The sequence below is a fragment of the Salmo trutta genome, chromosome 34, assembly GCF_901001165.1.
Source record: "Salmo trutta chromosome 34, fSalTru1.1, whole genome shotgun sequence".
Taxonomy (NCBI): Eukaryota; Metazoa; Chordata; class Actinopteri; order Salmoniformes; family Salmonidae; genus Salmo; species Salmo trutta.
In genome coordinates, this window is record NC_042990.1 from 2,354,723 (window position 1) to 2,369,514 (window position 14,792).

At 46.9% G+C, this 14,792-nt stretch overlaps 1 protein-coding gene across 3 annotated transcripts in view; it reads left to right on the forward strand.

The window, feature by feature from the left end:
- LOC115173306 (RNA-binding motif, single-stranded-interacting protein 3) overlaps positions 1-14,792 on the forward strand; it is a 235,349-nt gene that overhangs the window by 52,232 nt on the left and 168,325 nt on the right. For all 3 annotated transcript variants that reach the window (XM_029731289.1, XM_029731286.1, XM_029731288.1), the window contains one exon: positions 1,383-1,540. In XM_029731289.1, coding sequence (XP_029587149.1) covers positions 1,383-1,540 — 158 coding nt within the window. The remainder of the gene's footprint in view (positions 1-1,382; positions 1,541-14,792) is intronic.

Consider the following 14,792-nt stretch of genomic DNA (forward strand, 5'->3'; position numbering starts at 1 on the left):
GCGACACACTGCCCGAGAACACTCGAAATTGCACAGCAAATCAGCCATGCTTCACGGGCCGGCGCTAACGCGTGGGGTGGGTACCACGAGGGGGGCGTGTGAGTGTGTGTGTTCTTCCATATCTCAGTGTGCAGTGTCTCTCCAGGGAGGCTAGGGTTTAATGTGGCTAACTGGAGCTGCTGGTGGCTGGACTCTCTCTCACTCGCTTTTTTTTTTCTTCTTCTCTTCCTCTTCTCTCCTCTTCTCCGTCACTTTCAGCTCCCCCTCTCTCTTTCTCCCCCTCTCTCCCCCTTTCTCCCTCCTTCTCCATCCCTCTTTCTTTCTACTACGCCCACAGGGCCTCCGTTACCTCTCTGTCACCGGGCGCAGCGTTCATGGTATAGAGATATAAATAGGCTGTGAGTGGGGAGCCCTGACTCTCACACCATAAATCCACAGTGGGAGGGACACGAGGGGAGAGGGAGAGAGGGGTGCAGAGACAGAGGAAAGGGATGTAGTGTATACAAAATGGGGAGAAATAAGGAATATATCATGGAAAGGGAGCGATACACTGGAGTGATGAGGCGGTTTGTTGACGTACACAGGGAGAGGGAATTGTTGAACGGTTCAGATGCTGAGTCTCATTAAAACCATCTCACCTGTAGAGGTGCAAATTGTTTTGAGAATGCCTCCAGACTCGGGAGTATGAAGTCGGGGAGGAAAATGGCACTCCAACATCTCTCAACATCATTTTGAGGATGTCCCTTCTATAACAGTTAATCACCAGAAAGGCCATTCTTATGATCCCAACTCACTCATGACACAGTGATGTTTGCAAACCAGATCAGTACTGTCCTGTATGCCATAGAGGTTGAGGAGCAAACTCACTGACCAGAGTCTTTTACAAAGTCCGGAATGATATACATCACCACTTCTTTCCTGTCTGTTGGGTTCCATCAAAGATGTGCGAGTTACTCACTTTACTTATAAAAAAATATATTTAGCCCTAACTCTTCCTCTCTTTAAATTATTATTATTATTATTATATTTTTTTAATTTAACCTTTATTTAATTAGGCAAGTCAGCTAAGAACAAATTCTTATTTACAATGACAGCCTACCCCGGCGACGCTGGGCCAATTGTGCGCCGCCCTATGGGACTCCCAATCACAGCCGGATGTGATACAGCCTGGATTCGAACCAGGGACTGACGTGAAGCCTCTTGCACTGAAATGCAGTGCCTTAGACCGCTGCGCCTCTCGGGAGCACTCTTCTCTCTTCCTGTATCTATGCTCCCCCCACTCCATGTGAAAGATACCTACATATCACAACCCACACATACATAATGTATGCGTTTTATATACTGAAATATATTTAGCCCTAACCTCTTCTCTCTTCCTGCAGCAGCCCTATGCTCCACCCCTCCACCCCATGGCTCCGCCCAGCCCCAGTCACAACAGCTGCAGTCACGGTGGATCCGAGCTGCTGAGTAAAACTAACCTGTACATTCGAGGCCTGCCCCCGGGGACCACGGACCAGGATCTCATCAAGCTCTGCCAACCGTGAGTGTGGCACACACACGCAGACGTATAGAAACACCCACACACCTACTCCTACACGCAAACGCACACACAGAAGTATAGAAACACACACACGCACACCTGCTCCTACACGCAAACGCACACCTGCTCCTACACGCAAACGCACACACAGACGTATAGAAACACACACACACACCTACTCCTACATGCAAACGCACACACAGACGTATAGAAACACACACACACCTACTCCTACACGCAAACGCACACACAGACGTATAGAAACACACACACACCTGCTCCTACACACAAACACACACACACACACACACAGACGTATAGAAACAAACACACACACAGACGTATAGAAACACATATGCACACCTGCTCCTGCACACAAACACAGACACACCTGCTCCTACAAACAAACACACACACACACACACACACACACACCGTATATAAACACACACACACACGCGCGTGCGTACACACACACACACACACACACACCTACACAAAGCTCAATAAAGCCCTAATAAAATGTAGATTGGACTGCCTCCCCCAGGAACCACGGACCAGGACCTCATCAAGCTGCAACCCACAGCCCACACAGACACACAGACACACACACACACTTACACACTAACAGCTTTGTTCAGCTCCAATAAATTCCTCATTAATAAAGACTGCAAATTGTGAAATACAGGCTAAAAGCGAAGTCTGCCGGTTGCGTAACATTTTCTTGGCCATCTTTCCAGAAATATCCCAGTCAAATGCAGCCAATTATTTTATGATCTTTTGGAATCGGAATGCTCTGTCCAGTATTTGGTAATGCTCCTACTATGTCAGAAGTCCCGCATGTCTTGATCTTGACCCATCAAAATTCCATTAGCTAGACAGCAAACACGATAAGACAATGGAGGCACTCAGCGTTTTGACATTGCATATCTCTTAGCCACAGAGTCAGTCCCATTTTGTATAATCTCACTGTAGACAGTGTCCAAGAAAACATTCCTTTAGCCGTTTACTGGAACATTGGACATACACCATTACTGCCTCACTGTCCTCTGGTGTACGCTTCACTTTCTCCCACACACTCTTGCTTTAGCATTTCTCTCCCCTGTATTTTTTGCCATTCGCCTTGGTCAAAGGCATTGTCTAAGTGCCCCCAAGGTTGCCCGAGGTCTGCTCTGCCAATGAAAATCCAATGCCAATGAAACTTTAATTAGCCAGCCACTGTTTCAGGCACAGGCGGGTAGGAACATTTTCACAAAGGTCATCTGGCGCTGAAGTCTGTGACACCCGGGTCCCCCTCTGGTGTTTTTTTTCCTTCTCCGGTCTGCTGAACCCACACCTCCTCCACCCATGTCCCAATCCCACCCCAACCCGCTCCACCCCACCACAATGGCATCCTCCCTTGGCCCGTCGCCTTGTACCCCAGGTTCATGTTAACTTGAAACCTCCGAAATGAGCCTCTGCCGTCTTCAGAAAATTTTTAGTCCTAGTTTTGTTTTTCAAGCACCTCTGTCGCCTCTGTCGTTATTTTCTCTAATCAGTATCACGGGGTTGTCTCACTCTGCATATGTGTGAGTAGCAGTGTTCTCCTCTCAGAGATTGGTCTTGAAAACCCGACCCTAGGCAACAGTGACTAGAGTCTGGTTACAATGACGGACTCTTTTGACAACTTCAATAAGGAAGAAAAAAAAATGAGGAGTCCTCTTCAGACAGACAACTCTCTCAACAAATCATGATGCCAGAATGTCACGATTCGAAACCAAAGTTTGTAGTTGATGCTTACGAGCTACTTGCGAAATGCAGAAACAAAATGTTGTTTGATTTGAGTCCTTGTGTTGTGCTGAGCCGTACTGGTTCCCGAGACAGGGTTTGCGGGGTCACACGCACTCTGAAACAGCCCCAGCAGCCTAGACTCCCCGTATCTCCAAAGCAAGCACAGTGCCGCCAACGGATGCATTCTTGAGAGTGTGCCATATCGTAGCTGCTGATTGGAGGTCGTTACACACTGCCTGAGAGATGTTTGGAAACGTAAAAGTGCTCTCAACGACGCAGCAAGCTACACTCTCCCACAAGTCCTCACACTTAACTGCTACAACTTCCTCTATTACTTCAAACATGGCCAAAATAAAAGAGAATCAATGGCCACATAAAATAAAAGAGGAACAATGGCCACAAAGTTTCTAATTATATGCATCGAGAGCAGTTGGATTTGAGAGTGTGCTTAATCTGTGTTTTATTCAGTTGGCTGGATCTGTAGCTCTCCAGAACCATCAGCTTGATATATGGGCATGGAGAAGCAGCCAGAGAAGTGGGTTTTGGCTGAACACCCAGAGCGAAAGGCAAGGATGGAACAGCCATTACCATGAGAAAAATGGGTGGGGCACGGGGGGCTGGTGGGGCAGGTGGGGCACGGGGGGCAGGAGGGGCACGGGGGGCAGGTGGGGTACGGGGGGCAGGAGGGGCACGGGGGGCACGGGGGGCAGGTGGGGCACGGGGGGCAGGTGGGGCACGGGGGGCAGGAGGGGCATGGGGGCAGGTGGGGCACGGGGGGCAGGTGGGGTACGGGGGGCAGGTGGGGTACGGGGGGCAGGTGGGGTACGGGGCCAGCGGTTGAGCCGTGCTGAGGTTTTCTTGTTTGCAGTCCACCACCCAGGAGAGGTAGAGGGGCTGAGGCCGCAGGTTCTTTTGAGGAAAGAGCACATTTTAGAAGGTGCTCCGGAGCTAGACTTAGGGCCCACACTTGGAATAACAGGGGCATTCATTCTCCCTGCCAGTGGTCCAAATCCATAAATCAAAAAGCCAAGATTGAATGGACCACAGAGCTCTCCTCCTTACCCTCCCTCCCTTCGATCCTCCTCCCTTCTGCCTCTTCTGTTCTTCCCTGCCTACCGTTCTCCCTCCATCCCTCCCTTCTGGTTCTCTGCACCCAATTTCAGCTGTGGACCGGCTACAGCTGTGCCCTCTGTCATGCTGCTTTCCCTAGCGCGGCGCCTGATCAAATGGAGAGAAACCCAAATCAAGAGCTAATCACCGCCAATTGTCCAAATAACCTTTCCCATGTGTGGCGAGGGAAGGAGGGAGGAGTGAGAGGGTGGGAAGGGAGGGGTTGGAGCTCCACACAGCAGAGGAAGGGTTGACCCTGGGACCACCTGTTCCACAGAGCCTCTGCGATCCGAAGCGCCACATTATCCCAAATGATTCTGAGGCCCTCTGTTGACACAAGCCGGCCGGCTATCAGAGCCTCCCCGATCCCACGGGCTCCTTTTCAACAAACTGCCAAAGGGAGGAAGTGTGAGAGAAGACACTCCAGTCGGCCCAGCCTCGGCTCTTTCGGCTCAGTCATCGATGCCCTGTCCGCCCAATGCTTTTCGGTCCAGCTCTGTCAGAACGGGCCGAGATAGCGGCGCTTAACCTCTGAGGTGGCGAGACAACTGCAGGAACGCCCAGACCGAACTCCTCCCCCACCCAACCAACAACACGTTGTCAACCAGATGCTCTGGATGTTTCGGGAACAGAAAGAATCACTCTCTCACTTGATCTTACTCTTGTTCTGTCTCTCATCGCCACTTCGCTACAATACTCGGCAACAACAGAAATTGGCATGTGCTTTGTGTAGTGAATTTACATGGTAATTGACTTGCCTGGTTCAAACTAACAGTATACAAAATGCCTGTATCCTCCACAACATTGAACTGGAGAGCAGTTGATGTGCAGTGGCTGATATGCCTCCAGGCAATCTCCTACATTATTCATCCCCCCCATTACTGTTTAGTTCATTGGGATCCCCATTACAGTATCTTCCAAAAATAGTCACACCCCTTGACTTTTCCACATTTTGTTGTGTTACAGCCTGAATTTAGAAGGAATTAAATTGAGATGTTTTTGCCACTGGCCTACACACAATATGCCGTAATGTCAAAGTGGAAGTATGTTTTTAGTAATTTGTACAAATTAATAAAACATCAATAAGTAATCATCCCCTTTGTTATGGCCTAAATAAGTTGAGTAAAAAGTTGATCAAATTGTATTTGTCACATGCACCGAATACAACAGGTGTAGACTTTACAGTGAAATGTTTACTTACAAGCCCTTAACCAACAATGCTTTAAGAAGTTAAGAAAAAAATACAAATAAGTAGATAATAAAATAGATAGGTAAAAATTGAAGATAGAAAATTAAAGTAACAAATAATTAAACAGCAGGAGTAAAATAACAAGCGAGGCTATATACAGGGGGTACCAGTACAGAGTCAATGTGTGGGGGCACCGGTTAGTTGAGGTAATTGAGGCAATATGTAGCTAGAGTTAAAGTGAATATGTATAGATTATAAACAGAGAGTAGCAGCTGTGTAAAAGAGGGGTCTGGGTAGCCATTTGATTAGCTGTTCAGGAGTCTTATGGCTTGGACCTAGACTTGCCACTCCGGTACCACTTGCCGTGCGGTAGCAGAGAGAACAGTCTATGACTAGGGTGGCTGGAGTTTTTGACAATTTTTAGGGCCTTCCTCTGACACCGCCTGATATAGAGGTCCTGGATGGCAGGAAGCTTGGCCCAGTGATGTACTGGGCCGTACGCACTACCCTCTGTAGTGCCTTGTGGTCGGAGGCCGAGCAGATGCCATACCAGGCGGTGATGCAACCAGTCAGGACGCTCTCGATGGTGCAGCTATAGAACCTTTTGAGGATCTGAGGACCCCATGCCTAATCTTTTCAGTCTCCTGAGGGGGAATAGGTGTTGTCGTGCCCTCTTCACGATCGTCTTAGTGTGTTTGGACCATGATAGTTACCCTTTAGCTCAGTGCGGTTGTTGCCTGTAATCCATGGCTTCTGGTTGGAGTATGTACGTACGGTCACTGTGGGGACGACATCATCGATGCACTTATTGATGAAGCCAGTGACTGATGTGGTGTACTCCTCAATGCCGTCGTAAGAATCCCAGAACATATTCCAGTCTGTGCTAGCAAAACAGTTCTGTAGCTTAGCATTAGCTTCATCTGACCACTTTCTTATTGACCGAGTCACTGGTGCTTCCTGCTTTAGTTTTTGCTTGTAAGCAGGAACCAGGAGAATATAATTATGGTCAGATTTGCCAAATGGAGGGCGAGGGAGAGCCTTGTACACATCTCTGTGTGTAGAGTAAAGGTGGTCTAGAGTTTTTTTCCCTACAGGTTGCACATTTAACATGCTGATAGATATGAGGTAAAACTGATTTGAGTTTCCCTGCATTAAAGTCCCCGGCCACTAGGTGTGCTGCCTCTGGATGAGCGTTTTTCTGTTTGCTTATGGCCGTATACAGCTCACCGAGTGCGGTCTTAGTGCCAGAATCGGTCTGCAGTGGTATATAGACAGCTACAGAAAATATAGATGTAAACTCTCTTGGTAAAAAGTGTGGTCTACAGCTTATCATGAGATACTCTACCTCAGGTGAGCAAAACCTTGAGACTTCCTTAGATTTCTTGCACCAGCTGTTGTTTACAAATATGCATAGGCCGCTGCCCCTTGTCTTACCAGAGGCCGCTGTTCTATCCTGCCAAAAAAGCTTAAAACCCGCCGGTTGTATGTTAATCATGTCGTCATTCAGCCACGACTCGGTGAAACTATAAGATATTACAGTTTTTAATGTCCGTTGGTAGGATATACGTGCTCGTATTTCGTCTATTTTATTATCGATTGATTATACGTTGGCTAATAGAACCGATGGTAAAGGTAGATTACCCTCTCGGCGACGGATCCTTACAAGGCACCCGGACCGTCGTCCACTATACCTCCGTCTTGAGGGCCTTGTCGGGTGTCTGGAGTAAATCTGTCCCATCCAACTCGTTGAAGAAGAACAAGAATTCCTCCAGTATGGGGTGAGTAATCTCTGCCCTGGACATGGTGACAGAAACATTATGTACAAAATAAGTTACAAATAACACGAAAAAACATACACAATAGCTCAATTGGTTACGGGATCGTAAAACGGTGGTGGCCATCTCCTTTGGCCCCGTTATTACAGCATAACAGCTGACATAACTTGTCATAACCTGTCATAATATGGTCACAACACTGTCATGACCCATATATTTACACCTGTTTTGACATATATTGTGCTATTTTATGGCTAGTTATGACACCTACATAAGAGTGTCAAAACCCACTTGTCACGTCCTGACCAGTATTAGGGATTATTTGTATTGTAGTTTGGTCAGGACGTGGCAGAGGGTATTTTGTTTATGTGGTTCGGGGTGGTGGTTTATTTAGTAGGGTGTTTGGTTAGTTAGTTCCGGGTTTTGGGGTTATGTTCTGTGTTAGTATTTCTATGTTTTTTCTGGTTAGTTGTATATCTATGTCTAGTTAATTGGGGTTGGACTCTCATTTGGAGGCAGGTGTTTTCTAGTTGCCTCTGATTGAGAGTCCAATATATGGGTATGTGTTTGGTTTAGAGTTTGTGGGAGATTGTTTCTTGTTTTGCCGTGTGTGCCTGACAAGACTGTCTAGTTCGTTTGTGTTTGTTGTATACGTGTTTATTTTGGTTTTTCCTTCTTTGTCCATAATAAAGAAGATGAGTATACACTTCCCTGCTGCATTTTGGTCCTCTCCTTACGATATGCGTGACAGAATCTCCCACCAATCAAGGACCAAGCAGCGGGGTAAGGAGCAGAAGAACAAATAGAAATGGACCTGGGAGGAAATTCTGGACGGGGCTGGACCTTGGCACCAGGCTGGGGACTACCGTCTCCCTCAGAAAGAAATCGAGGCAGCCAAGGCGGAGAGGCGTCGGTACGAAGCTATATACGCGCCGATAAAGCACGAGAGGCATCTCCAATAATTTTTTGGGGGGGCACACGGGTAGTTTGGCTGGGCCAAAGGTGAGCCCTAAGCCAGCTACCCGTGCTTATAGGAAGGATCGTATGGAGTGGAGAGCGCCGTGTTTTGCAGAAGTGCGCACGATCTCGCCCATACGCAAGCACAGTCCAGTGCGAGTTATTCCAGCCCCTCGCAGATGCCGTGCTAGAGTGGGCATCCAGCCTGGTAGGAGGATGCCTGCACAGCGCGTCTGGTCGCCGGTACGCCTCCTAGGACCAGGCTACCCTACTCCCGCTCTACGCACGGCAACCATCAGGCCCCTGCACAGCCCAGTTCGCCCTGTACTAGCACCCCACTCGTACAGGGCTGCTAGTTCCATCCAGCCAGGACGGGTTGTGCAGGAGGTGCGTTCAAGACCGCCTGTGGGCCTTCATGGCCCAGTTTTTCCAGTTCCTGCCTCTTGTGCTGACCCGGAAGTTCGAACCCCTAGTCTGGCACGTCCAGTACCATCACCACGCATCAAGCTTCCAGTGAGTCACCCTGTCCAGTACAGCCTGTTCCTGCTCCTCGCACTAGCTCTGAGGTGCGTGTACCTAAACTGGCATTTCCAGTACCAGCACCACGCATCAGGCTTTCAGTGCATCAGCCCAGTCCGACTCGTCCTGTTCCCGCTCCCCACACTAGCCCTGAGGTGCGTGTCTCCAGCCTGGTACCTCCTCTACCAGCCCCACGCATCATGCTTCCAGTGCGTCAGCCCAGCCTTGAGAGTCCAGAGACAATGCCCCGTCCAGAGGGTCCGACAACAGTGTCCAGTCCAGAGTATCCGGCAACAGCGTCCAGTCCAGAGTATCCGGCAACAGCGTCCAGTCCAGAGTATCCGGCAACAGCGTCCAGTCCAGAGTATCCGGCAACAGCGTCCAGTCCAGAGTATCCGGCAACAGCGTCCAGTCCAGAGTATCCGGCAACAGTGTGCAGTCCGGAACCGAGTGAGTCTGCATACAGTCCGGAACCAAGTGAGTCTGCATACGATCCGGAACCGAGTGAGTGTGTCTACAATCCGGAACCGAGTGAGTCTGTCAGCGATCCGGAACCGAGTGAGTCTGTCTACGATCTGGAACCGAGTGAGTGTGTCAGCGATCCGGAACCGAGTGAGTGTGTCAGCGATCCGGAACCGAGTGAGTGTGTCAGCGATCCGGAACCGAGTGAGTCTGTCTACGATCCGGAACCGAGTGAGTGTGTCAGCGATCCGGAACCCGAGTGAGTGTGTCAGCGATCGGGAACCGAGTGAGTCTGTCAGCGATCCGGAACCGAGTGAGTCTGTCAGCGATCCGGAACTGAGTGAGTCTGTCAGCGATCCGGAACAGAGTGAGTCTGTCTGTGATCCAGAACCGAGTGAGGTTAAATATAACTTTGAACTGTGTGAGTCTGCCTACAGCTCGGAACCGAAGGAGTCTGCCTACGACCCGGAACCGAATGAGTCTGCCTACGGTCCAGAACCAAGCGAGTCTCCCTACAGTCTAAAGGGTAGAAGACCGGAGCCAAAACCACCTTCAGTTTAGGTGTGTTGGGGAGGGGGGTGTAGCACAAGTGCCGTCGGTGACGGCAGCCACCCTCACTTCCCTCCCTTTTTATTTAGGGGGATTTTTTTTGGGGGGGGGGATTTATGTTTTTCATGGAGGTGCATCTGGGGTATGCACCTTTGGGGGGGGGGGGGGGGGGTAATGTCACGTCCTGACCAGTATTAGGGATTATTTGTATTGTAGTTTGGTCAGGACGTGGCAGAGGGTATTTTGTTTATGTGGTTCGGGGTGGGGGTTTATTTAGTAGGTTGTTTGGTTAGTTAGTTCCGGGTTTTGGGGTTATGTTCTTTCTGGTTAGTTGTATATCTATGTCTAGTTAATTGGGGTTGGACTCTCAATTGGAGGCAGGTGTTTTCTAGTTGCCTCTGATTGAGAGTCCAATATATGGGTATGTGTTTGGTTTAGAGTTTATGGGAAATTGTTTCTTGTTTTGCCGTGTGTGCCTGACAAGACTGTCTAGTTCGTTTGTGTTTGTTGTATACGTGTTTATTTTGTTTTTTCCTTCTTTGTCCGTAATAAAGAAGATGAGTATACACTTCCCTGCTGCATTTTGGTCCTCTCCTTACGATATGCGTGACACCCACTTTTATTCAAATGTGTTTTTTCCCTGCCAAGAAGTTTCCTTTCGTTTGAAAGTTTTTTTCTTAAGTCCTTTGTTGTTATTGTAATGAATTCTTTACAGAATTATTTGTTTCAGCATGTCCTGACAGTCCTGTGTCACGTTACTTGGACAAAGAAAATATACTTTATGACACTGTCAAGAAGCATTATGACCATCATAATCATATAAGCCAGATTGGCCTATCAGGTACATCCCCTAATACCAAAAAAAGATCAGCATGTAAAGTAGCTAGTTAGCTGTAAAATTGCCTCAACAAACTGCACTATCAATTTTGGAGTCTACAATCTCACCATGTTCAACCTGCAGACCGATGTGCCGCCCAGAGTGGAGTCTAACATTCACAACAACAGATATACTTTTGAGGAGATGGGAAACGTTGCCCATACTACGCCAATGGGCCTCACGGTGCATTCTGGGACAAGAAGCGCTCCTTCTATTGTGCTCTAGCTCGAAAACCCAACATTAGCACAAATTTCGTAAACAAGAAGTACAACATTACAAATCTTTTCTGAGATGTGAGATAATTAACTTGCTATCTGTAATATTGTATAACTTTGAAATCGTGACATTTCATAATTTTCGAGGAAAATAGGCATGTTTCAAAACATATACACCGGCTTTGAGAATGGATTGCATGACGATTAGCTTAGCAACTGCCTGACGCAGCATGACAACGCCATTGGTCGACAGTCTGCTGGGTGGGATGTTATATGTTCCTTAAATCATTGGATTCATATCTCCTTTCTATATATCTCTGGCAACGGCACCATGCAATTCACCCTGGACTAAAGAGGCAGACAAATAGGAAAAATGTGCTACACCCTTAAATTACACATTTCTCGAGGTAGAAATATCGCAAAAATATGATCAATGGATCATTCAAGAGACAAGGTAAAAATCGTTCTGCCCCTGAACAAGGCAGTTGACCCACTGTTCCTAGGCTGTCATTGTAAATAAGAATTTGTTCTTAACTGACTTGCCTAGTTAAAAAAGGTTAAATATAATAATAATAATTGTCTTTAGCAGCATCTGTTTCCTACCTCTCCTTAGCATTAGGCATTTGTTTTACTCGAGATGGGAACTAATGGAGAAAGTCAAAGCTTGTAGCGCTGCTTCAGCTGTGACACGTGTAGATTGGGGAGTGATGGGTGAGAGAAAAATATATATTTTGAATTCAGGTTGTAACTCATCAAATTGTGGAATATATCAAGGGGTATGAATATTTTCTGAAGGAACTGAATGTCTGTTTGAAGTGTATGCAAATAGATTATACAAGTGGTTAGGCATTTTCAACACACAGACCAAAAGAGTAAACCATTTCTCCTCGACCATGAAACACTATCGGGTATGTTGTTGATGTTAGTTCTGTGTGTGCAGTTAAGGGCAAGGCGTGCTGCCTTGTTTTGAGCCAGCTGCATCTTTGCTAGGTCTTACGTTGCTGAACCTGACCATATTACTGGACAGTGCATTCGGGAAAGTATTCAGACATTGATGCTGTTGACCCGGATCACTGGTTGCTGCGGAAAAGGAGGAGGTCAAAAGGGGGGTGAGTGTAACCGATGTGAAATGGCTAGTTAGTTAGCGGTGGTGCGCACTAATAGCGTTTCAATCAGTGACGTCACTCGCTCTGAGTGTATTCAGACCCCTACACACAATACCCCATAATGACAAAGCAAAAATATTTTTTTCGAAAATGTTCCAAATGTATTAAAATACAAAACTGAAATATTACATTTACATAAGTATTCAAGCCCTTTACTCAGTACTTTGTTGAAGCACCTTTGGCAGCCATTACAGCCTCGAGTATTCTTGGGTATGATAATACAAGCTTGGCACACCTGTATTTGGGGAGTTTCTCCCATTCTTCTCTGCAGCGTTACTGCACAGCTATTTTCAGGTCTCTCCGGAGATGTTTGATCGGGTTCAAGTCCGGGCTCCGGCTGGGCCACTCAAGGACATTCAGAGACTTGTCCCGGTGCCACTCCTGCGTTGTCTTGGCTGTGTGCTTACGGTCGTTGTCCAGTTGGAAGGGGAACCTTTGCCCCAGTCTGAGGTCCTGAGTGCTCTGGAGCAGGTTTTCATCAAGGATCTCTCTGTACTTTGCTCTGTTCATCTTTCCCTCGATCCTGACTAGTGTCCCAGTCCCTGCCACTGAAAAACATCCCCACAGTATGATGCTGCCACCACCATGCTTCACCGTAGGGATGGTGCCAGGTTTCCTCCAGATGTGATGCTTGGCATTCAGGTCAAAGAGTTCATCAGACCAGAGAATCTTGCTTCTCATGGTCTGAGAGTCCTTAAGGTGCCTTTTGGCAAACTCCAAGTGGGCTGTCCTGTGCCTTTTACTGAGGAGTGGCTTTCATCCGGCCACTCTAGCATAAAGGCCTGATTGGTGGAGTGCTGCAGGGATGGTTGTCCTTCTGGAAGGTTCTCCCATCTCCACCGAGGAACTCTAGAGCTCTGCCAGAGTGACCTCCCTGACCAAGGTCCTTCTCCATCCTATTGCTCAGTTTGGCCGGGCGGCCAGCTCTAAGAAGAGTCTTGGTTGTTCCAAACTTCTTCCATTTAAGAATGATGGAGACCACTGTGTTCTTGGGGATCTTCAATGCTGTAGAAATGTTTTGGTACCCTTCCCCAGATCTGTGCCTCGACAGAATCCTGTCTCGGAGCTCTACAGACAATTCCTTCGACCTCATGGCTTGGTTTTTGCTCTGACATGCACTGTCAGCTGTGGGACCTTATATATACAAGTGTTTGCCTTTCCAAATCATGCCCAATCAATTGAATTTACTACAGGTGGAATCCAATCAAGTTGTAAAAACATCTTAAGGATGATCAATGGAAACAGGATCCAATTGAGCTCAATTTTGAGTCTCTTAGCAAAGGTTCTGAATACTTATGTAAATCAGGTATTTGGCTTTTCATAGGCTTGGCTTTTCATCGGCACTACCTCTGTTTGTACAGCCAGTTACAGTTAGTTAATCACTGCTCGGTAATGGCAGGTAACCTAGCTTTTAAGAGTGCTGAGTCAGGTTGCTGGTTCGAATCCCAGAGTTGACTAGGTTAAAAATCAAGCATTGAAACTTTGCATTGCAAAATATAAGGCTGCTATTCGAAATAAAAACACGGACTATGTTATTGTGCGCCACTGCATCAATGCCAACCATGGCTCACCTTTCTCTCTGCGCTTTGTAGCCATAGAACACGTCCAAATTTCACCAAAAGGAGGTGACATCGTACATAAGCCAAAACAAAGAGAGGCATTCTGGCAGTACTCCTTAGACACTGTGGATTCAAAGGTGCAAACCTATGATTTTTCACTGTCCTCGTTTCTATAATGTTGTTGCCTTGATTTTTTGAGACTCTGGTGTCTCCAGATTCACAGACACCCAAATATCACCTACAGTTGTAGTGGGAAGTTTACATACACTTAGGTTGGAGTCATTAAAACTCGTTTAACAACCACTCCACAACTTTCTTGTTAACAACTATAGTTTTGGCAAGTCGCTTATGACATCTACTTTGTGAATGACACAAGTCATTTTTCCAACAATTGTTTACAGACAGATTATTTCACTTATAATTCACTGTATCACAATTCCAGTGGGTCAGAAGTTTACATACACTAAGTTGACTGTGCCTTTAAACAGATTGGAAAATTCCAGAAAATGATATCATGGCTTTAGAAGCTTCTGATAGGCTAATTGACATAATTTGTCACGCCCTGACCTTAGAGATCCTTGTTATTCTCTATGTTTGGTTAGGTCAGGGTGTGACTCGGGTGGGAATATCTATGTTTTTTTCTATTTCTATGTTGGTCTGATATGGTTCCCAATCAGAGGCAACTGTCATTCGTTGTCTCTGATTGGGGATCATATTTAGGCAGCCTTTTCCCACTGGGTTTTTGTGGGATCTTGTTTTTTGGTTAGTTGCCTGTAAGCATGCCATTTACGTCACGTTTCGTTTGTGCGTTATTGTTTTGTTTGGTGAGTTTCATTTATTAAACTATGTGGAACTCTACGCACACTGCGCCTTGGTCTCATCCTTACGACGAACGTGACATAATTTGAGTTAATTGGAGGTGTACCTGTGAATGTATTTCAAGGCCTACCTTCAAACTCAGTGCCTATTTGCTTGACATCATGGGAAAATCAAAAGCAATCAGTCAAGACCTCAGAAAAAAAATTGTAGACCTCCACAAGTCTTATTCATCCTTGGGAGCAATTTCCAAATGCCTGAAGGTAACATGTTCATCTGTACAAACAA